This window comes from Dreissena polymorpha, chromosome 1 (genome assembly GCF_020536995.1).
Source record: "Dreissena polymorpha isolate Duluth1 chromosome 1, UMN_Dpol_1.0, whole genome shotgun sequence".
Taxonomy (NCBI): domain Eukaryota; kingdom Metazoa; phylum Mollusca; class Bivalvia; order Myida; family Dreissenidae; genus Dreissena; species Dreissena polymorpha.
In genome coordinates, this window is record NC_068355.1 from 209,836,040 (window position 1) to 209,860,362 (window position 24,323).

Consider the following 24,323-nt stretch of genomic DNA (forward strand, 5'->3'; position numbering starts at 1 on the left):
TTCTATGTCAAACTGAAATATTCCCTATTATGTTCCTTATTCAACTAAATTTTCAATCCTAATGGGAGATAATTGTGTACTCTTGTCTTCTGAAAACAAATACAAAATACTGCAGTCTAATTATATCATCAGTACCAAACCACATGTAGATGTCAATATAGAATATTGTTTCAGAGAATGCATGCCTTTCTGAACATATGCTGTCACGCGGAGGTACACCATTCCATTCAATATACAATCTATATACATTTTCCCAAAATAGACAGAAAAAGGCCTGCGTTAAAAATATTTCGGTAGAAAACGCACAATACTCAGATATACAATATTATACACTTTGATGATCTAGGGTGAATATATTCTGGTCAAATCATAACGGCGCCCCTAACGCGTATGATGTGGAGACGACGGCATATGCTCTTCTGGCGTTCTTGAAATTTGATGACTTTAATACATGTTATAAGATAGTGGCATGGTTGACCCAACAAAATAGTGCAATTGGAGTGTGGTATACAACACAGGTTGTAACAGCTATTGATTATTTCTAGTAACGTATGCTAGTTATGGAAATAGAAAAAGAGTTGTAATTAAATGTTTTCTTTACGTATTTTTAAATTAAATATTCCCATCACATTATATGAAATATGGGCATTGTATATTGATCTTTACGTTTGAATGGAATATGCAATTAAATGTGTAGGTAAATGCTTTATAGGACACTGTTGTCGCCATGCAAGCCCTCGCAACGTACAGCGCACGTACATACAATCCAGACACAAACCTCAAAGTGAAAATTGAAAAAGCAAGTGCTGCTTTGAAAAAGGAAACTATTGTAAACACTGAAACGTCACGAATTCTCATTCCAGGCGTAAGTTCTGAGGCTTTGTAAAGTCCTAAACAATTTCAGTTTAGACCTTGCGAATTCGTTTACGTATGTGTAATATTCAGGTCCTTTTGGCTGTTGTAACTGTCTGATTTTTATGTAATTTTCATAGTTTAAAAATACTTTTGTTGTTAATCTATTTTATATACGTAACATTTTCATCTCAAATTGCATTTTATAATTGTATTATATGTCATACTTTATATGTACGTGTGTGAAGTCTTGACATAAAACATGTTAGACAAAAAAAAATCAGTTCCTTATCGACCAACGAAAAAGAAAAACACTCATGCTTAAATACATTTTGCCTGTCGGTTTTAATATCTAGAAAAAGCTATGCATATCTTATCTTGTACTTAAACCTTTCAGCTTCCTGTGGAAAAAAACGACAGGAAATTCGATGTCACGGTCAGTGGACGGGGGTCGGGTGTACTGAAGATTGAAATGTTTTACAACAGAAAGGCTCGGGACGACGAACTGTGCCCCTTTGATATCAGCCCGATCAGTGTGAAGGATGTTGTTCCCGCTATTGCAAACAATCCAGATGCGCAGTTTATTCTTGCTGTAAGATATGTTTGCATTTAACTTTTAGCAAATCTAAAGACACTTATCTTTAACTATTTTTTTGATTTGTGTCTTACTAATTGACAATGAATAAATGGTCGTAATATAAGTATAGTTAATATATGGAAAAAATGAAAATGTATATATATTTAAAATGTGCCTTGCACAGAGGATCAATTTTGTTGCATTTGTGTATATGTCGTTTTTATTCATCGAAACGAATTAATCGACCACTTGTATTTGCAAACATGTAAAGTATTTTATTGTTTACGTATGGTATCGTTACTGTCATATTTTTGGTCACGATATTTAAGTTTCGGGATAAACCACTTCAAATTAATCTTCTCCATTTAATATTCAATTCAATAAGCAAATTAACTGCGTATAAACTAAAAATAATTAAATCATGTTATACCATCTATATCACTATTGCTGAAATTGTTTCTGCTCCTTGTTTATAAGTTCTGTACAATTTTGTAGAAAGGAATATTGAAAATATTTACTTTAAGTGTTCAGCTGAAATTATTTTCAAATAATAAAAGCATTATATTTCTGGGTAATGTCAATGTAGACGTTTACTTAAACGTCTTGCATGCGCACACTATGACGAGCATACCTTTGAAACAATAATATTGGCCGTCATCGTTTTCAGGCAGTGTGACGTGTGTGGGTATTGCAATGATCCTGATGATCCTGACTATGAAGACGATATGATCATCATCCAAAAGCAAGAGGCAATACAAGGAGTGCAAACTCAAAAATGTATTCAATTCACATTGCGGTAAGGATGCCCATAATGGAATAATCAATAGTCTATTTATAAAGTATTTGTTTCTTCGCTTTAGTTATTGTTGTTATCAGTCTTATCGGTATTATACGTGTTAAAATATTACTACTACTACTACTACTAATAATAATAATAATAATAACATTTATTATACTAATTATGATATTATTATTATTATTATTATTATTATTATTATAATTATTATTATTATTTTTTTTATGTAGAACAGTGTATATCAATACGTTCCGCTGCTTACTCATAGGTCTAAGTTGGCCAGTAATGACGCAGGTATGTCAATCGTGAGGGTCAACTTGGAGACAGGAGTCCGAGTTGTGGAATCCGACTTGATTTTGTGAGGAATAAATGTAATCTGCTGCCGAGACAATATGCGTATGAGCCGCGTTCTGCGAAAACTGGGCTTAATGCATGTGCGTAAAATGTCGTTCCCGATTATCCTGTAAGGCCCGCACAGGCTTATCAGGGACGACACTTTCCGCTGTAATGGTATATTTCGTTTAAAGGAATTTCCTTTTTACCAAAAATCTAGTTAAAGCGGAAAGTGTCGTCCCTGATAAGCCTGTGCGGAGTGCGCAGGCTAGTCTGGGACGACACTTAACGCACATGCATTATGCCCAGTTATCTCAAAACAAGACACGTATTTTCTTAATCTAATATTATGCTTCCCTTATTGCGTTCAACATTGTCGTGTAAAAGTGTATTTACACAATTTAACGTGACACGATTTATGAAAGTCTGAACACAAGTCTTAAAATTGGACTTCTTATATGCAATGCTGAGTGTGGAAACATGCTGTACGTTTGTTTTCATTAATTACATACTGTAAACATTAACCTGCTTAATTGTGCATCCAAATCTAAAACTCATTATAAAAATGCTGATAAAGCTTTCAAATGCTGTTTAATCCCAAGTGCAATGCTTAAAGGTGGATGTTTGTGTTCTAGTTCGTAGTGTTCAGCTTGCATCTACGCATTCACACAAATGCGTATTTTTAATGTATAGAGTCACGAAATTCAATAACTTTAAACCGGAATTATTTTTGTTAGAGTTTCTTGAGTGTCATATTCCCTTTTTTGCATCATAGATGCAGAACAACAAGGTCTTGCCGCGCTATGAGATGCCGTCAGACGGTCAAGGATTTATCATCCTTTACCTGAACAGTGTACGTATACATGTTACGCCTAAAGGTTAATTGATGTTACCATTTCAACATTATGTATAGTGTGTTGGGTAGATATCTTACCGAAAATGCACGTTTTTACTATATATTATAATGCATTTAAAAACAAATTCCGTTACATAAACCTTTTCCGTATTTGTTTCAACACTCGATTAGATGTTTATCCATAATCTACCCCTTTCGCAGTTAATTAGTTGAAACACTTAACTTCCGAATCTACTTGATTTCAACATATACGAATAATGCATATTGTACAAATTTATTTTATTTTTTAAATAACCTCAAGTATGCAGCGTTATCAAGATTTTGCATGATTTCATTTCATTTGTAACGCATATTGAGCATCTTATTCATGTTTGTAGATCACGAGTAATGCAACCAACCTTATATTCAGACTAGATGATCATTTTTCTGGCAACGATTCAAGTCGTCAGCCGGCATCTCTTAAGGTGTACGACTACTACAAACCAGGTAGTGTTTTGTTTGCGGAAAAATAATATAAATGTTTTCGAAATATCCTTTAATGTTGAAACTTATTGGTAAAGACTACATGTATGTCCGCTCTCTACAGGGGTCACTATGTTTTACATGTTCCAATCAGTACGTATGGATTAGCATTCAGGCTCTTAATTATCCAGATGTTGCTGTGTACCTTGTAATGGCTGTTTCTTGACACGCTCTTTCTTTATTAATAAGTAAAAACGAGATTCATGAGTAATACATGTATGCATATAGATTTTCTTTAACGTGTTTCTACGAACGTCAAATGTATAGAATATTTAAACAAAGCCAGCCTGGTCGTGTATAGGGTTCATTCAGACGTTTTTACAACTTATAATTATCTCGTTTAATAAATGTGCATTGCTATCTTTCTTACATGTAATGCGCAATGTAATTTAATCTTTTATAATAAGACGTGTTATTTGTTGGCGATTTCAAATACCACAATATATTTTCTGGATGTTTAAGGTGCATTTGTATATACTTGTATACCTGATGATTGTCCGTACTGAAGTTTGGCCTATAGGTGCATAAACATAGATAAGTCTATACTGAAGGAAAATCAAAACTCTCTAACTTATTGCATAAAATGTAGCACTTAAAGGAATCTTTAAACAGATTTAGGCATGTATGGATGTTGTAATAAAATGCTTTAAAATGATAAATGTTAACATTAGAACTACATAGCCCCAGTAAAATCATGAACAAAATTAAAGAAAGAAAAATAAATCCCAACTTGGCGCGAATCACTAACCCTTGGAGTTAAAGTCACGCATTTAAACCAATCGGCCACCTTTGGTCAAATAGAGAGTGGTGTATATCTTTCTTTATATAAACAATACTCGTAATGTCTTAACATATACAGATAACAATAAAACTCTCCAAATTATACCATCGCTTGTAAAGCCGTATAATTTTCAGGTTTTCAAATCGCAAAATTTGCAAATAATGGATATTGAGAGCATAGTCAATGTTCAGTATTACGGTTTCCTCGCACATATCATTGCTAAAAAGAACATTTGGAAACTTGAAACATTTTTTTTTCAATTTTGTCAATTTACCAAAACGTGAAAAAGTCCCTTAAAATTAATGTTTTATTTAAGAACGCTCCTGCATGAAGCAGTATGGCATTGGCCGGAATCATGGACAGGAAATAAAGTACAAGTGTGACGACGGGAGCGACCAGTGTCAATGCATGCACAGTAAGGGAATAACAAATATCTCAACAGAAAATGTCTATGAAAATAATAATTACCAAAATGATGTTAATATTGGTAATGTTATGTGTAGAATAAGTGGAGAATCGAATGCAATGAAAACTTTGTGAGTGCAATAAAGTTAGAATAAAATAGATATGATTTTTCGCCTGCTTACATCAAACTAATTTTAAATATGAACAAAAACGAATAATTTCAATGGTTGTATAAACGTTACCTTTAACACTTGTTTTCGATGAGACGATATCTATTGTTTAATATGAATGGCATCCATGTTGTGTTATATCCATTAAGCAAATGTCACGCGTTTTGGTTAATAATCATCCAAAAGAATATAGAGAAAGGGTGTTTATATACATGTTTTTAAATCGTGTATTTATATCAGTTAATAAAAATATTTTCATTCCACAATTTGGAATTGTATACAATGATGAAACAACTCTTAAATTCTAAATGTTTACACTTGCACAGATAAAAAAATTGACACATATTTGAACATGAGGGCATTAATTGTAAGAATAACCTACCGACTACATGTTCATTTTGTCTGTGTTTTATTTTGTTGGATTAGTTCTGTTTTTCATCTTTGAGAAAAACATATCGCTGCTTATTTAATAAATGTAGGCAAAAAAACACATTAATATATTACAGAGGGTACCGATTACAGAAGGTAAAATTACTTGTGCGATTTCGATACAAAATTACGTTTTCTTTTTTACGGTTAATGTGTGTTGTTGTTGTATTCTTTTACAAATCACATTTCTTAAATGCACACGTTTGCCCAACGAGTTTTCTTCCGAACAGAAAATGCGCATTTTTAAAACATTTGCCTAAAAAATAATACTCACAATCTAGTTCCTTTTAATTACCCGTGTATCTGGACTGTGTTTCTTGCCTTCTTCTTCCTTGTAAAATCATGTCTTTTAGCTTTAAACATTATGCTTATATTTAAGGCCAGTGTATAAAGCAAGTGAATCAGGAGCTGTTCGATATGGCTTTGAAAGTCAATCAGGCGAGTCCGGCTTAACGAAAGAATCTTCCCAAACCAGTCGAGGCATTGATGATGGACTACGCGTGCAACTTTGAGAAAGCTAACTATGGTATAGTAGTCCACAAATTTTACACATTTTGCAGGTCGTCGGAAAAATGATATGACACAATTTCCATTACACAAACTCTAGAATCACTGGCAAATTGGGGTGAACTAAGGTGTTTCGTTTACTTTCGTAACAATCATTTAAACCCGCCCATGACTTTAATTATTAAGGTCCCCAACGTGTAGATACACTATTGACGATGTCATAAAGTATACATTTACGACTCGTGAAAAAGCCTGTTTGTCGGTGGGGAAAGTTCGGTAAACTAGGGGATTCCCCATATTGGTTTCCTGATCGGGAAACTCATGGACAAAATTTAGATTTTTTATTCCCCATCGGGAAATAAAACAGCAATTTTATGGTGGGTTCATAAATTTGACTGGGGAAAACCTTTAATATACACGAAATCTGTTTTCAACACTACCTTTCTGTAGAGGAAATACATATCTAAATTTTTACCGCGCAAAATATTTTATAAGGCCCTGGTTTTCTTTCAATATAGTTACAAAATCTGTATAATCTACGTAAAAATGGTAAAACCAGTGGTTTCCCGAATTAGAAACCAAATTTCCCGATCGGGAAACTATCGGCATTGTCAGTTTCAGAGGTTTCCTGATTGGGAAACATAGTTTCCTAATCAGGCAAAAGTACATATGTATCCAGTTAATGTATACATGTATTATTTGTAGACATAAACACAAACATGGCATCAAAAGTTGAAGGTGGACGTTTTCCTAAAGAATGTGGCACTTGTTTCATGAATTCATACCGGAAAATTCAGCCTTATCAGAAAATTGTCCAAAGAACTAAGATCAGAAAAGTACGAAAGCCCATAAGGACCACTGAAAATTAAATAAAATTGGTTCAAAGTCGTATTAACGTAAATAAAGGCGTAACTACGATAACAAACACGTAATAACGCAAACAAAGGCATTATAACGCTAATAAACGCAAAATAACGCTAAAATAGGCGTAATGACACCAAACTGAAAGGCGTACAAACGCTTTAAAGGCGTCATAACGCTAGAAAAGGCGTAATTACACTAAAAAAGGCGTAATAACGCCAAACTAAAAGGCGTACAAACGCTAAAACAGGTGTTATAACGTCAAACTAAAAGGCGTACAAACGCTAATAAAGGCGTAATAACGCAAACTAAAAGGCGTACAAACGCTTTAAAAGGCATAATAACGCAAATTTCAAAGGCGTACAAACGCTGTAAAAAGTCGTAATAACGCCTTTTGTTCTATATAAAGTGATGGCATCTTTGAAGACATTAAATCAAACCAAAACGTTATGGATACAGTTGAGTTTAATGTTTTTGTAAAGACAATTTATGTCTTTCTAGAAATCGTCCCTATAAGCCAGAATAGGCAACCGACATTTGTACGGAATCCTGTTAGTACAATCCCCTATGAATGGGTTGATTTTATGCCTATAACTTTAAAGAACGACAATGCTGTTAGTGCAACCATTCACATAGAAAGGCGACAGTACGTCAAATGAAGTCAAATGATCACATGTACACGTGTAAATCTTTTTTTTTTACTAATGACTGAGATATTCAAGTTTGAAAAGTGTTGCGTTAGAAAAATTTCTAAGTGTACGTTTACGACAGCTAATTCTATTCGGATTAAAAAGTCTATAACGATATGTGAGACTAAATATTGTTACGTGAAAAAACACTTTATTTTCTGTGACGTATCTTTCTTTTTTGTCCACTGTAAATTAATTAAAATGTTTTTAATAAAATGATACCTTTGCAATGTAAAAATATATGTCATATAATAGCTATATTCCTGGATGAGTGATTTAGAAAAATAAATAGTGTTTCTTTAATAGGCGTACATGTAGCTCTTTTACATCGCGTTTGCCGTAGATGACTTGCCATAATTTATGCAGCATGAGCATTGAACACTAATTGAAATAGGAAAACACGTGGTGATTAATATTAATATAAGGGACGTATAATCGAGCTAACAGTTACACAGTTACAAAGTTAGTGTTTTATACGCGACAAAAGGCTTTATGCTATTGGCTTTTTGCTATTGGGTGGTTGTTTTGCAAAAAGGGTCATTAAATATGGTTACATGTTAAATGCATCAAGATACTAAAGCGCATACATTTACATGCTGAAACTGTGTTTTGTATTAAAATTCGCTTTGTATCTCGACTTTACTCCACGCAAATTTTCTTAGTGGATCCCTAATTAATTAGGTCATCCGGCTAAAAATTTCGCACCGAGTAAAGTCGAGATATAGAGCGAATATTACTATGAAATAAACGCCAGTAAGTTTCTTGCTAATATGGCTGGAAAGTGGTCGGAATTAAAAAAAATAATACAAGTTATTAAAGGGTATAAAACGGCGAAAAATACCGGCCTCGGCATGGACGTCGCCATCTTGATAATCACGTGATTACCCACTCTGTACGTAGACATGATCCAAAATATCCAGACGCTCAAGTGGACATGCTGGTTAATATATGTTTATACAGTTTCATCGCTCAAGCAGCATTACTTATTATGAGCAACACAAGTTCATATTGTATTTTAACTGAAAATGTGTCATCTCTAGTTATGTTGAATAAGAAATACATTTGAAATAGAAGATATTTTGCGTATATCTTGATTTCACAATTTTAAGTTTAAACTGTACGTTTCTAAATAATTAAACTGATGACACAGATTTGATTGTCGTTTTTTAGTTGTAAGTTGCATTCATCACATACAAATAAACTTGTACATTTCATTTCTGTTTATATATGAAAAATCTAGCCACGATATTTAAGATTGAAATTTGAAATCAAGCTGTCTTACTAACTGCAAACAGGCAAATGTACGCAATCCTGATATGGATATTGCCTATGAACGGGTTGATCTTAAACGCAATAAACGGCCACCGGAAAAACTTTGCGAAACCGAAATTTCGCAAACTTAAGTACCCTTTTTCTTAAAGATTTGCTACTTTGAGACATAGTATGCGATAAAAGTCTTATCGTTGATTAATAATTGGTTATTTTCACTCAAAAAACGCGTTTTCTTCACTATGAAATTTATAAGCAAAGTTGGGGTTTCCATGGGATTTTTGCATTTTCCCATGGGATTTTCGATTTTCCCATGGGATTTTTTCTCCCATGGGATTTTTTTTCTCCCATAATTTGCAAATGGGAGAAAAATCCCATGGGATTTTGAACATTTTAAAAAACGTGTTTTTTTTGCGTTTGCAAGTATTTTAACGTTATTTAAGGACTGTATATTGGTTTTATGCCAATTATATATAAAAATATTTAGAAATAAAAAAATCCCATTTTAAAATGGGAGAAAAAAATCCCATGGGATTTTTGTCTTATTTTGAGAGATTTATTCATGAAACTTTCAGAAACATCATATTTTATGAAATGATGAACAACTACGATATTTTAATGCGTTTAGTCGTGTATAAAAAAAAAACCATGGGATTTTTTCTCCCATGGGATTTTTTTCCAATGGGATTTTTCAGTTTCGTAAGCCGAATAAGTTTCTTAATGCGAAAAACAACAATAAAGGAAATAATAATTATAATTTTGAATAATAAATTGAATAATATAAATAACATGAATATTTTTAAAATGAGTTACAATTAAAGGTTTATGCTAGTAGAACTTATAATTTCTTGTTCGAGCAGATGGTTGAGTCCAATTGGTGAGTATGCCAGCTTAGAACCAGTATAAATGCATCGCAGACAGACAACGCTGTCATACTGTACACACCGCTGAGTAACAATCTTTATTGCATTTCATTTTGCAACAGAAAATGAACTCCGTAGTATAATTGATCTTATATATGCCCTCTGCTTTTGAAAGCGTGCAACACATTAACATAACAATAAGTCCATGCCAAAAACTATGTGCAAATTCCATTCAAAGCTATATACACATTATAAAGGTCAGATGACCCGCGTCATGCGAAAATGGGTCTTATGTCATATGCGGCCGAAGTTGGTCCATCCTAGCTTGTCCAACCGCGCAGTCTGGTCAGGTACTACGCTGACTGATATATAAAGTCAAGCCATGATTCGTGGTCTCATATTCAAACTCGGTAGCTCCTGTGCGAAACTTTCACCGGAAACGACGGCACCGAGACGGGCGCTCGAACTTTGCGGATGCGCGTTATATGTTATATATAATAGCGCGATGTGTTATTTCTTGCCTCAAATTAGTAAGCCCAATCAGCGTTTTATTGTGTTCTTTGCTTCTACTATTAACAAGAACTTCAACTGATACGAACATGAATTTAATTTTATTATGTTTATTTAATACTCGGAAAACTCATTGTATATTTAGACTACTACTTATAAAACAAAGTCGGGTTTTCAACATCTGTTTTCGGCATAAAAATTGTTATTCCAAACCAGATTTTACGCACTTTACTGTACAAAATACCGTTAGGGCCACCGTGGTTACTCATTAAAATCCAGAGGGCGAGAATGCGAGAACGCGAAAGTACGATGACGACAGTGCGACAATACGATGGCGACAATGCGTTCGTACGATTGCGAAAACGCGCTAGTACGATGACGACAATGCGACAGTGCGACAATACAATGGCGGCAGTGCGATAGTACGGGGGCGACAATGCGATAGTCATATCGTACTGTCGCCGTGGTATCATCGCAATGTCGCCATCGTTCTATCGCATTGTCGCCATCGTATTGTCGCACTGTCGCCATCGCATTTTCGAATTGCCGCCATCATACTATCGCGTTATCGCATTGGCACCATCGTACTATCGCACTGTCGGCTATCGCCATCGTATTGTCGCACTGTCGTCATCGTATTTTCGCACTGTCGTCATCGTATTATCGCACTATCGAACTGTAGTATTGTCGCCATCGTACTATCTCACTGTCGCCATCGTATTGTCGCACTGTCGTCATCGCACTGTCTGATTGTCGTCATCGTATTATCGCGTTCTCGCATTGTCGCCATCGTACTATCGCATTGTCGCCATCGTATTGTCACCCTGTCATCATCGTATTGTCACATTGTCGCCATCGTACTATCGCGTTCTCGCGTTCTCGCCCTCTGGATTTTAATGTGTAACCACGATGGCACTAACGGTATTCCGTAATACTGCTAAAGCACAGTATGATTAGGTCACTCCCAATGCTCAAATCTCTATGTCTATTTTAGTAACAACACATGTCTATGGAAGGATATTTAGGTAAAAGTTACATCATTCGTGGTGAATATTTACATTATGACTGATGATTATTCTAATTTGCTTTATGACAATTCCAACATGCTTGTTGTCTATTCGTTTATACTTGATGATTGCTGCAACATTACATCATTCATGAATAATATTTACATTATGCGTGATGTTTATTCTAACATGCTTCATGACAGTTCCAACATGCTTGTTCTCTATCGGTTATACTTGATGATTGTTTCAACATGCTTGGTGACTATCCAATGTTTGTGTGTTCATTATTCCTGAAACCAGTCATAATCGGTTTTGCCTCTAAGCGTCATAAACAACGGCAGTTAGCAACAGGCAGTAAGCAGAATGCAAGTTACTAAATTATGACATCAGGTGGCGCGCGTTTATTTTCCGTATGTTGAATAAATTACTTTTCGGAAAAAAAAGCGAAAACATCCGAATCATTTTGACTAGTAAACTGAATAAGCTGAATTAGTTCCCTTCGTTATATAATCTCCATTAAACTAAATACGTTCATTATTGCCATGAAGACCAGTAAGTTTACACAATGAATTGACTGCCGTGAATGTTTTTGATATTTGTAAGATGCAATTGGCACTCAAGAAATTATACATGTATTTTATTCAGAACATAACGGGGCTGATGTGTTGGAATTGTGGCCCTTCCCTAGTCCAAATAATTACAGTAGACGTAATCTACCGATGTGCATTGCATATCGACCTCATATTTATAAAGTAGCCCAAACCCCCATTGCCACAGACCTGTGCGTGAAACTTTCAGATTTCTCTAGTCTGTTTACCATGCTATAATTACAATTTCTATAAACACATATTTATCATTTTATGACTATATAATGTCTGTGGTATACAGAGAAACCTGAAAGTTACAAGTACTCGTGTCTAGTACTGTACAACTATTGTACTCCTCGTTGAGAAAACAACTACTTCATCTACATGTATTAAAATATCATAAAACATAATTTTCAATCAAGTTGGAAAAAATCAATAAATAAATGTCATATAAACAGGTTTGTCATGAACGTTGACGTCGCTCTTGGTTACCAGAAAAATTCCCACGCACGGATTTCAACCGTCATTGTTTACAATCAATTAAGTGCATAAGTACTTGAATTTGTATAGTGTTTTTTAAAAGTGTCCAGCTACAGGTGGTTAGCGTGTGGCTATAATACTAGTTAGTGAAAACATATTTTGGAATGATAAGTAATCATATTATAACGAAAAATCAACTTTTCTTAAAAAAAATAAGTTAAATATATATTCAACAAGGTATCCAACTCGAAATCATCCGAAAACGGGATGCATCGTTTTAAACAGCCATTACTTCATCAATTTTGCAGCGATTTTCACGATCTTGGTCTTATTCAACGCAGAAATAAATTTCCTTTCTGGAAATGTATATGTCTTGCAATATTTTTACAAATACTGGGTCAACTTTAAAAAAATAACACGATACACAACTCGCGTTACCCAGCTGTGATCGATCAGACAGTATTCATGACTGAAATCTTCACGGGGAAATGGGCATTTTCCCTGCAAAGTTCACGAACCTCGATACCATAATTCAATAAAACGTATGAAAAAAAACATTCTTACCGTGCTTGCCGTAGAATTATGCATCAAAACTAACTGTCCAGCGCATTTTCAAACCTTTGTTTACATACATTTCAACCAACTGACATTTTAAACACAAGAGTGATTTCATTGCTCCAATGCGGAGTTGTGTCTTTACAACTGGAGATTTCATTCATAAATACGGTCTGATCGATAACAACTGGGTCAAGCGAATTATGTATAGCTTTATTTCTTAAAATTTGACCCAGCATGTGTAGAAATATAACAATATATATACATTTCCTAAAAGGAGATTCATTTCTGCGTTGAATAAGACCGGGTCATGAAAATCGCTGCAAAATTAATTTAGTAATGGCTGCTCAAAACGATGCACCCCGTTTTCGGATGATTTCGAGTTGGATACCTTGTTATATATAAAACGGTAGTGATTTTTTTTTATATAGAAAATTTGATTTTTCGTTTTAATATGATTATTTATCATTCAAAAAGATTTTTTCACTAATTATTATCATAGCCACACGCTAACCACCTGTGTGTCGAGCACGTGTGCCGGGAGAACAGGGCTTAATGTATTTTTTGTTAAGCTCTATAATATTTATATCCAATCTGTATGAAAAAATGTCGGTGAACATTATTCCGGTGTTAATTTTTGAAAATATTGAGGCATTCGTTAATTATGGATCTAAAACGGAACATTAATCCGCAAAAAAAAACACCGGGCATATTGCATATTAGATCGGACACATGCAATTATTTCGAAAGAAAGCAATAAGAGTTTCAATTCTACATGAGTAAGTCTCGCTGTGCACGATTACGCTCTTACTGCTCGTATATATTTGACTCTTGGCAAATACCTAGTGTTTTATTTTGCTTAATCTAAATTGTGTCATGCATCTATATGTACTTAAAGCAGCATGACCAACAGCTCTTTCATATGTGAAAGAGATTGACACGAAATACCTACCCATCTATAATAAAGTTTATATGTGCACTTCAATATTATAGTTTTAAAGCATTTTATGTGGTGCAATATAAAAGTACTCTAGTAAATTTGAAATTATGTAATCGATTTCCTCTCAACATACATGCAAAGTTCCAGATAACTTTTCAGCAAAATCTTGGTTTACACTCTATAATAATCCAGCCTTAAAGTCTATTATTAATTCTTTTTTTTCAGGTAAATATAATTTTTGGCACATCCGCATTTAGGTTTATAGTCTAAGAAGAGCTAATGACAATTGCCGGGTTACAGAAGACTTTTTGCGATAAAAGGACCAGATAATGGAAAACGTTCGGCTTTTCGACTGTTGTAAAGATGGTCTGTTATTCATAATAACGTTAAAGTGCTGTTGATTTCATAATTGTAATGAGGGCCTAGACGAGTGGGAACTCATTGATAAAATGTTTACATAATATGCATTGATATTGAGTTTTACGCATGATCACACATTTTGAATTCTTATTTTATTTTTCCAATGTGTAACCGTACGCACATAATTTAAGTCTACTTTTTTACTAAATTTAATTCAATTTTTTACGACTTTAAGCGTCTTATCTGGAGCTCTGCATACATGCATTAGTAGCATATATTGAAATATATCCATAGACTTTCTTTGGTTATTGAAGGTAAATTACTGTACAAAAATTATGGTTAGTCATTAACCAAAAAAAAGTTAAGTCTACAAACACGCGGTTAATTTCGGTTCAGTAGCAAATATCTTACAAAGGTGCGCAACTTCTCCTATGACATAAAATTTCCGTTATACGCCGTAAATTTCCGTAGTCCTCCGTAGCATTTCGGAATGACTGTCAATTGACATCATTGTATCATGCATGATAGTATGTTGCTTTGTGCTTGGGTGAAACTCACATCTTACCATCGCGTTAATTTATTAAACGCATTAATATTTGATTTCATTATGCACTGCGCCTATTGCACAAGTCTCTCTGCACAAACCAACATACACATATGCAGCATGCAATTAACGAACAAGAATGTTGCATCTGTACACATGCATGATACCATTAAGCAGAATGTAAATAGACATTGGACATCAGGCAAGATGTAAGTGTCATCAAGCATGAAAAGGTGTCTACATACTAATTGAAAGTACCATCAAGAATCATGACACAGTCACAAAGAAGGATGTAATTTTTACCTAAATACCCTTCCATATTTGTCGGCACTGTGTGTTTGCTTAATTTCACTGAAGAACGTCTACTGGTAAATCTTACAAAAAAAGTGATAAATAAGACTGAGTAGCAATTTTTTCGGCGTTGCTGTTTGACGTCAAATTTGGCCTTTCAACGAACTTCTTAAAAGCCCATTGAATTTTAATGAAGAAGTTTCCCGCTTGTAGGTCCGAATGAATTAAATCAAATTTTGTAATTGGCAATTTGATAGAAATCCCCATAAAACATTGCACATAGCTTTCTGAAATAAACAGGCCACATTGAACGCATTTACATTTAAAAAAAAAAGCGTACAAAAAAGCAAACATAAAGTTCTTCGTAAGCTTGTTTTAATCTTAAAAACACATAATCGACAGTCATTCCAGTCAAATACAATACTAACAAGCAATAATCATACATAATACCAAAATATAAAACTAACAAAATGACAACACTCTCGCTTAACGCAACGTTCAGAAGCACGCGCACTTAACAAAATTATTGCAACTAATGCAAGCTGTAATTAATATGTAACTACTTTCTATACAACCAGTATCATGCGAAAATTGATCTTATTTAATTGTGGTTCCCTCTTTGAATTTATGTTGCCTGTCGACTTTTAGAATAATGTGTCAGTAAGAAAATGTATTGCTTGCTCTACAACCAGCATCATGCGAAAATGGATCTTATTTAATTGTAAATCCCTCTTTGAACTTAAGTTGTCAGTCGACTTTTAGAATAATGTGTCAGTAATAAATGTTTTTCTTCAGTTCACATGTTTTTTTAAGAAAATTTAGTGAAAGATGCAAATGTGTCTTATTTATTTTTTTCTGTGTCTTCAATGTATCTTATTTATATGTGACTGCGTGCTTATTTTTTTTCAAGAAATAAAAGATGCAAATGTGTCTTATTTTAATTGTATCCATGTCTTAAATGTGGCTTATTTATATAAGATAAAATGATATACTGCCAGTGTCATGCAAAAAAGGATCTAATTTCTTAATATCCACATTCACGCTTTGTTCTTTATTAGCACCGTCTTTAATTAGGCTATCTATTTAAAGTACAGATTACTGTGAACTTAATAATTGTGCAACGGTGATGTTGATCCATTATCGTTGTTAATTTAAAATGTAGACAACAAGTTAGCAATTAATGAAATCAGTTATTTTGGAAGTAAATCTATTTTTTTCTGTACAGTAGCCAGGTGGATGTGTATTGAGCGGATAAGATAGGGATCACCACAACAAGTTTCTAATACACAGTATAGACTTCCCCTATTATTATTAATTACCTGATTGGAATAAATAAAGTGTTAAAGATCATTTCATGTGAAAAGCAGGATTTCTGACATAATTTCAACCGTTTTGCTTTTATACACAATTTCATGGAACAATGAATATATTGGCGCGATGTAACACAATTTATAAATCAAGCTGACAGTATAGTATCATTTTTTAATTATGTGTAATTTAATTCGCATCTCTCCCTTAACTCGTTCAATGACACGTGAACTTATATCAATTATAAAACATCACGTGCATCATTAAATATTTTTTTTTAATTATGAAAACATATATGTTCTACATGGTTTTGATTAGTTTTTTTTCTCAACCAGAGAGACATTATAAAACATTGTTATATATAAAGCGCTTTACTTTTCTACATTACATAAAGATATATCGATTTTTTTGTTAAGTGTACGTGCTTGACATATTTATAAAAAGGCAGTGTTTATTTTTGTAATAAAATCGAAAATTGACATTTAATTTGATGCAATCCACATTGTTTAGCGGCCAAGCGCAGTATTCCGCTCTCGGCGGCCGATGGTGTATTGCAATATATACAATGAAAAGCTGGGTTTCTGACATAATTTCAATCGTTTTGTTGACGAGGAAGTGCTTTTTGGTGGCCAAAAATACTATTGTTCCCTTTATTTAAACCTAAATCAGTATTTTTTTACACTTGAAGGTTTGTACAGCGGGGATTTCGGTACCGGCGCGGGTTTATGTGCTTGTTAAGAAGTACCGAAATCCCCGCTAAGAGGCAACATATTATCCTGATTTATGCTTTGATTAAACATTGATAACTAAATTGCAAAAGTGTATAGCATATTGTAAATAAGGTAGTACGATATCATTTGTTTCATCAGATTTGTTTGGAAAATACTTTCTGAAGACTTATTATTACTATGTCATGTTATATTTACATATACTTTTGTGTAACCAATGTTTTTAATGTACATTTTACCTTTTTTACATTCGTTTACACATTTTTCACATTAATAAACTATTTAATAATGGAAAAAATATTCTGATAAGAGTGTTTAAATGATTAACACTAATATGATTGTGTACAAATCAACATTAATGCAAAGCCAAAACCCAAACATAATGACATATAGACCCTTTAAGGCGTAATATGGGGGATTGGCGTAAACATGGGTGATTTCGGCTCTGGCGTACGAATGTAGCAGTACCGAAATCCCCGCTTATTATTTTCCAAAAGAAGTAACCGAATGGGAGATAATACATGTCACTGGTTGCTAATGAAAAAAACACTATAATAATTTTGTTGACACTTGAAGGTTTGTACAGCAGGATTTCGGTACCGGCGCGCGTTTAAGTTCTAGTGTAGAATTACCGAAATCCCCACTGAGAGGCAACTTAATGCTGTCAAGAGTGCTTAATAATTAAAATTAATATCATTTTTTTGCACCTTAACATTCATGTGAAGTCAAAAACCATTCATACCGATGACCTATTGACCCTTTAAGGCGTAAATATGGGGATTTCGGTACTAGGCGGGCGAATGTAGAATTACCGAAATCCCCTTTTCATCATCGCACATTAGTGTAACATAAATTTTAACACAATATATGTAGGGAAACTCATATGATTCGCGTAATGTGAAAATGATTATTATGCTATAATTCGACCACGAAACTTGACGTGACTTAATACCGGACATTATGGAATGGAGCTACGCTTGCCGTATTTGACATAAGACCCATTTTCGCAAATTATCTTATCAATGCTTATATGAATTTGATTGCTATAATGTAATGCGTATTCGACACGGAATTATTGTCAAGGTTTTTCATTTTGTCAATATTTATCATAGCAGGGGACATTGCTGACATCAATATGGATACTGTTTTCATTTTCTGTCGAGAAATGATATGACTTATTAACAAGATTTTTTTATAGTACGGTAGCGTTCTCTTCACAAGTGAGATTTATTTGTACTGGTAAATTGCTCTTATACTCACCATTCGGACTCGACGATCGGCTCGAATAAAAATGTTAGTCGCTTAAAAGTACAAATTCATCATATTGAGCACGATTATTATTATTATTATTATTATTATTATTATTATTATTATTATTATAATTATTATTATTATGTAGCTTTTAGAAACTTATACCTTAAAAAAAATCCCATTGGAAAAAAAATCCCATGGGAAAAAAAATCCCATGGGACAAAACAATCCCATGGGAAAAAATCCCATGGGATTTTTTTATTATTTTAAAACACGATATAACGCGTTGAAATCGCGAGAAATGCTCATCATTTGTTAAAAGGTAGTGTTTCTGAAGGTTACATGAATAAATCTCTAAAAATCAGAAAAAAATCCCATGGGATTTTTTTTTCCCATAAAAAAATGGGATTTTTTTTCTATCAAAGTTAATTGAACGAAAATAAGCACAAATGCTTTAACAATGCTTAAAATCGATAACTAAGCACAAACGAACGTGTTTTATGTTTTTGAAAATCCCATGGGATTTTTTCTCCCATAAAAAAGCTGGAGAAAAATCCCATGGGAGAAACAAAAATTCCCATGGGATAATGAAAAATCCCATGGGATATTACAAAAATCCCATGGGAACCCCAACTTTGCAAATAAAGTTCATAGTGAAGAAAACGCATTTAACAAGCAAAAATAACCAATTATTAATCACAAGTTAGACTTTTATCTTATACTTTATCACAAATAAGCAAACCTTCAAGAAAAAGGGTACTTAAGTTTGCGAAATTTCGGTTTCGCAAAGTTTTTCCGGTGGCCGTTTTAATTATACTCGATATTACTACGATGCAAACGCGCAATCACGATGATAGTAGCCATCATAATGTCGTTATATATTGCATTTTTATTATCGTACTGTGGCTTTATCATTATCGCATTGCCGTGATATTTCGTTTTCATCATCGAACTGTCGCGTTATCATCATCATTATGACGTGTTATCGCCATCGTACTGTCGCCTTCCGGTGTGGAACTGGATGGTTACAATAACAGCATCGTCGCACTATCGAGTATTCCGTATAAAACAAATCCACTCATATGGGATGACAATAAGTTTATTCCGTACAAATGTCTGGTGCCTATTCTGGCTTTCAGGGACGAAATCCAGAAAGACTGAAATTGTCTTTACAAATTCAATAAACTCAAATATACTCAGAACGCTTTGGTTTGAATTAATTTCTTCAAAGAAACCATCACTTTATAAAGTGCACAAGGCGTTATTACGCCTTTTTCAAAGCGTTTGTACGACTTTGAAATTTGCGTTATTACGCCTTTTTAAGCGTTTGTACGCCTTTTAGTTTGCTTTATTACGCCTTTTTTAGCATTTGTACGCCTTTTAGATTGCCGTTATTACGCCTTTTTAAGCGTTTGTACGCCTTATAGTTTGCGTTATTATGCCTATTTTAGCCTTTGTACGCCTTTTAGGTTTGCGTTATTACGCCTTTTTTAGCGTTTATACAACTTTTACTCTGCGTTATTACACCCTTTTTAGCGTATGTGCGCCTTTAAGCTTGACGTTATAACGACTTTTTTTAGCGTTTATACGCCTTTAATTCGCACTATTATGCCTTTATTTCGCGTTATAACACGTTAATTAGCGTTATAATGCGTTTGTTTATCGATATTACGTGGTTATTTGCGTAGAAACGTCTTTTTTCGCGTTAATACGTTTTTGTACTCTTTTATTTAAAATTTAAGTAGTACTTATAGGCTATCGTAGAAAAGAGCAATTGTCAGTGCTAGATAAAGTCCACAAGCATGAACAGCAATTCAATCAATTCTGATAGTTTCCCGATCAGGAAATTTGGTTTCAAATTCGGGAAACCACTGATATTAACATGTTTACGTAGATTATACAAATTGTGCAAGCTTATTGAAAGAAAACCAGGGACTTAAAAAAAATGTGCACGGTAAAAATTTAGATTTAAATTTATGTATTTCATCTACAGAAAGGCTGTGTTTAAAACAGATTTTTAGTATATTAAAGTTTTCCCCCAGCCCATTTTCTGAACCCACCATAAAATTGCTGTTTTATTTCCCGATCGGGAATGAAAATGCAAATTTTGTCTATAAGTTTCCCGATTAGGAAACCAATATGGGGATTCCCCTAGTTTCTCGAACGGGAAGTTTCTTCCACTGTTTGTATGATTACTAGTTTTATCTTATCAAGTGTTCTTTCAGTGCAAAATTACGTCGAATAAAGCGGCCAACGTTCAAGGCTTTTTTTACTTCTGGGTTTCAACTTAGTAGGGTGGGTTTCAATTAACATAGTTGCCTTATCAGAAAATGCGATAAAAATGCGTTATTTTATCTTACCCAGTTTTGCACAGGCTAATCTAGGACGACACTTTACGCACAAGCATTATGCCCAGTTTTCCAGAACACGACTCAATTGATAAAAGGTCTACTGTGTGTGATTGCATTATTTAAAATCCGTGTGACGTCATATGTTGTTGTTTTCATCAAGCGTTGAAATTGCACATATTAAAACCGAACCGTGCATGTGGAATTCAGTCTGCTGTCTACGTGATGTTTGCATAAAATAAGTTTTATTTTATTTTGAATTTGCTCTCATAACAAGCAAAACTTAAGTGCTTCAATTTGTGTTTAATTGTAGAAATGTATTTTCAAATGTGATTGTTAATGACAGTGCATATACCTATTTCGTTTATGTATGCTTAAAAAACATCAATCCAAGCGATCTCTTTTGCTTATCGTTCTGTACTCAATCGCTAAATAGTTGCGTTGTTACTTATATACATGTGAATAACAGAACAATATGTTTAGACAAAGTGGAATGATAAATATAATCTGTTGTTGCTGACCTTTAATATCATGTGATATCAGTACCATTTGATACGGCATGTTAAAGAGTTCGGTAATAACAAATAAACCTATCCTATACATTTTCTTTTCTTTGTTGTGTTATCTTTAGTTGTAAACATCGAGCTGGAAACGGTAGGATACGATTCGAAAAGGGAGGTACAGTCTGCAAAAGCTATAATAAAGGAGGCACCGCTTCAAGGTAACTATTATTTATTGAAAAGAATTATCAGGGCCGATTAGCTCCGTTGTTCGTGCAGTCGGCAGCACATCAAACGACTGCGTGTTAGATTCTCGGCCCTGTCACATCACGTGTGTAGGAATTTGTCATGAATCTTTTCTACGTCCGTTCTCTTTCTACATCTGTTTCAAGCATGGAAGTGGTCAGTAATTGATTATGACAAGTATGTGAAGTGTGTATTTAAACTACTTATCTATAATAAGTGCCGATTACATTACATCCATGATGTGATTAAAGTACTGTTTAATACGGCGCGAGAAAAAAAAACATATCGCGTTTGGATTTGCAAATAACTCGTGAAGAAGGAAAATTGTTTAACTGGTGATCATTCAATACAAATTTATTAACTTAAAACATTTTTCGTTTGTTGTAGAATAAACACTTTTTAAAGTTATATGTTTCCTAGTATACATATGGCATGCACTATTTAGCTTGTCTATTTGTTTATTCAAGGTCGTCAAAAGATGACAGTGGATGACGAAATTGAATTTGAATGGCCCATTGGATGTACGCAACCGCAATTGACAGAGGGAAGGATATATTACGTCATAGGGAAGGACGGGACAGCTTTCAATGATGCGGGAGGGACCAGGTAACACAGTTGCATCTATCTTGACACGTTTATGTTATTGTTTTATCGGTTAAACACTTGCCTGCATATGAGCACAATGGGGTTTATTTAATACAAGTATTTGTTTACATTACAGTTATTCATCAAATTAAATAATTCTTTATTTAAGAAACACTTAATAAAAAGGGGACCATGTTTGTTTTAGATTATTAAACGCTAAATTAAGATGAAACGGCTAAAAATAATATTTTTTAAATATTTATGTTTGTGAGTGTATTCTACAAAAAACGCCTAAAATTGCCAATGTGTGCACCACATGTAACATCCGATTACACGTGAAGGTTTTGCGTTACTTGATTATTTGGGTTTTTGGTTGTAGATATATTACAATACACATCTTTGCTGCTGCTATCCACACGCAGTGGTTTGTGTGTAACTGCCTTCATTACAATTAACGTTACTGTATAAATGTATGCACTAATTTATGAAGCCGCCTAAATTATTGGATACAACAATTGACGTTTAAGTTATACGTGAACCAACCGGGATATGAAAATGCCTAATGGTTTGGAATTATTAAAACAGACTGTTGTTTTAACATTTATTAACATGTTTGACTATGTTATTAATTTACTTAAAGTGTTATTTGTTTTATGAAACATCTTAACAGAGATTATAGTTTTAATGTAAGAGATTTCGGACGAAAATGTAAAGAGAAATGCAATTTGTGTTTTTTGCCTTCTTTCGTCTTTATTTTTTCGGCAACAGTTCACTTGCTAATACTAAAACATATATTGTCTTCTGCTTCAGTGGTTTACTTTGTTGATTTGTATAATCGCCTACACTTTCAGTTTGAAGTATGAACTGACGGGCACGGCGCTTGTCATCGATCCAGCGTACAAACCCCTGTTACAGATTGTAATGAACAGTTTCGTTAAGGATCTGAAAACCAACACAGGATGCAACAACTAGGCGTTGAAGATCCAATTTTGGGCCACGCTCGCGTCGACGCTCTAGTATTGACTCACGTCCAAGTGTTGTGTTGTGACTGACGAGAGAGGCATAGTTTTTCACAAACAGGTTTTGACGTTCCCTTTTAAGTTTGGCATCATTTGTGCCGTACAGTATGCTTGTTAGCACATGTTCGTATTAATAATGGTCTTTTTAACCTACATAAAGATACTTAAAAGCAATCAATCGCGAATATGATTGAATTGTTCTTACTTAATCAAACTGTATTATTGCGTTCAGTTTAATAAATACATATAATTGTTGGATCTGAGAATTCATCTGAGAAGTGCGCAGATTCAAGATTTATTATTAATAAAAGCTTTGAAATTGTAATGGTCTAACAGCACCTTAATGTTGAATCTAACTCGGTATCCACCATTTTATTAGAAAAAAATAAACACAAAATGGAAATGTCGTAACTTAGTTTCGAAGAAGGTCTTCTCGTATAGGAAATATATCATTTCGATCGGGGAAAAAGCTGACCGATTTACGAATACTGTCCTGAGAACTAATGTTAAATTAACAATTAACATTAATGTAGCATCTCTACTTTATTTGCTAAAAGGGAGGATGATAATGTGGATTTTCGAATATAATAGTTTATGCGATAGAGCTGTATATTAGAATATGTAAGCTTGTGACTACATTAATTGGTTGCTAAATGAAAAGTTGCGTATACGCCAATCGTCCGATAAAACATAAAAATTGCAAAGTTTGACGCGCATGCTACTTTCGTTTTTTTATTGTAGAAGATAGTTGTGGAACCAAATATCTGCTATATAAAATGAAAATTGTTGATGTTAATAAATGCACATTTTGTTATCAATATAAGGAAACTTTAAATAATCTGTTTGGGGGTTGTGAGCGAATTCAAACAATTGCTCAACTTGTTACACATGTATGGAATAAACATAATGTAAATATGCCTACGCTCTCTTGCCAAAACCTGATTCTTGAAATTTTATGGAAAAAATAAACCTATCAATATATTGTTCTTTTAAATCAAAAGGTATATTTTATGTGTAAACAAACAAACAAAATCCCGGACTTACAAAAATAATGTATATATATATATATATATATATATATATATATATATATATATATATATATATATATATATATATATATATTCTCATATACATGGTAGGTACTATTATTG

The 24,323-nt window shown here is 33.6% G+C and overlaps 1 protein-coding gene across 1 annotated transcript; it reads left to right on the forward strand.

Annotated features, from left to right (window-relative positions):
- Nucleotides 1-359: 359 nt before the first annotated feature.
- Nucleotides 360-23,545, forward strand: LOC127864831 (uncharacterized). The gene is made up of 12 exons (XM_052404722.1): nucleotides 360-518; nucleotides 713-865; nucleotides 1,250-1,444; nucleotides 2,097-2,225; nucleotides 2,456-2,519; nucleotides 3,334-3,411; nucleotides 3,792-3,900; nucleotides 5,034-5,132; nucleotides 6,101-6,247; nucleotides 21,451-21,540; nucleotides 22,033-22,171; nucleotides 23,002-23,545. The coding sequence occupies exons 3-9, from the start codon at nucleotides 1,395-1,397 to the stop codon at nucleotides 6,172-6,174; spliced, it is 603 nt and encodes a 200-aa protein (XP_052260682.1). The 5' UTR covers nucleotides 360-518; nucleotides 713-865; nucleotides 1,250-1,394; the 3' UTR covers nucleotides 6,175-6,247; nucleotides 21,451-21,540; nucleotides 22,033-22,171; nucleotides 23,002-23,545.
- The last annotated feature ends 778 nt before the right edge of the window (nucleotides 23,546-24,323 follow it).

Bases quoted from the DNA above. Each gene is read 5' to 3' on its own strand.
- LOC127864831 (XM_052404722.1), top strand. From the start codon at position 1,395: ATGTTGTTCCCGCTATTGCAAACAATCCAGATGCGCAGTTTATTCTTG. The intron at 1,445-2,096 runs GTAAGATATGTT...CATCGTTTTCAG, and splicing joins ATGCGCAGTTTATTCTTGCT to GCAGTGTGACGTGTGTGGGT. The intron at 3,412-3,791 runs GTACGTATACAT...TCATGTTTGTAG, and splicing joins TCATCCTTTACCTGAACAGT to ATCACGAGTAATGCAACCAA.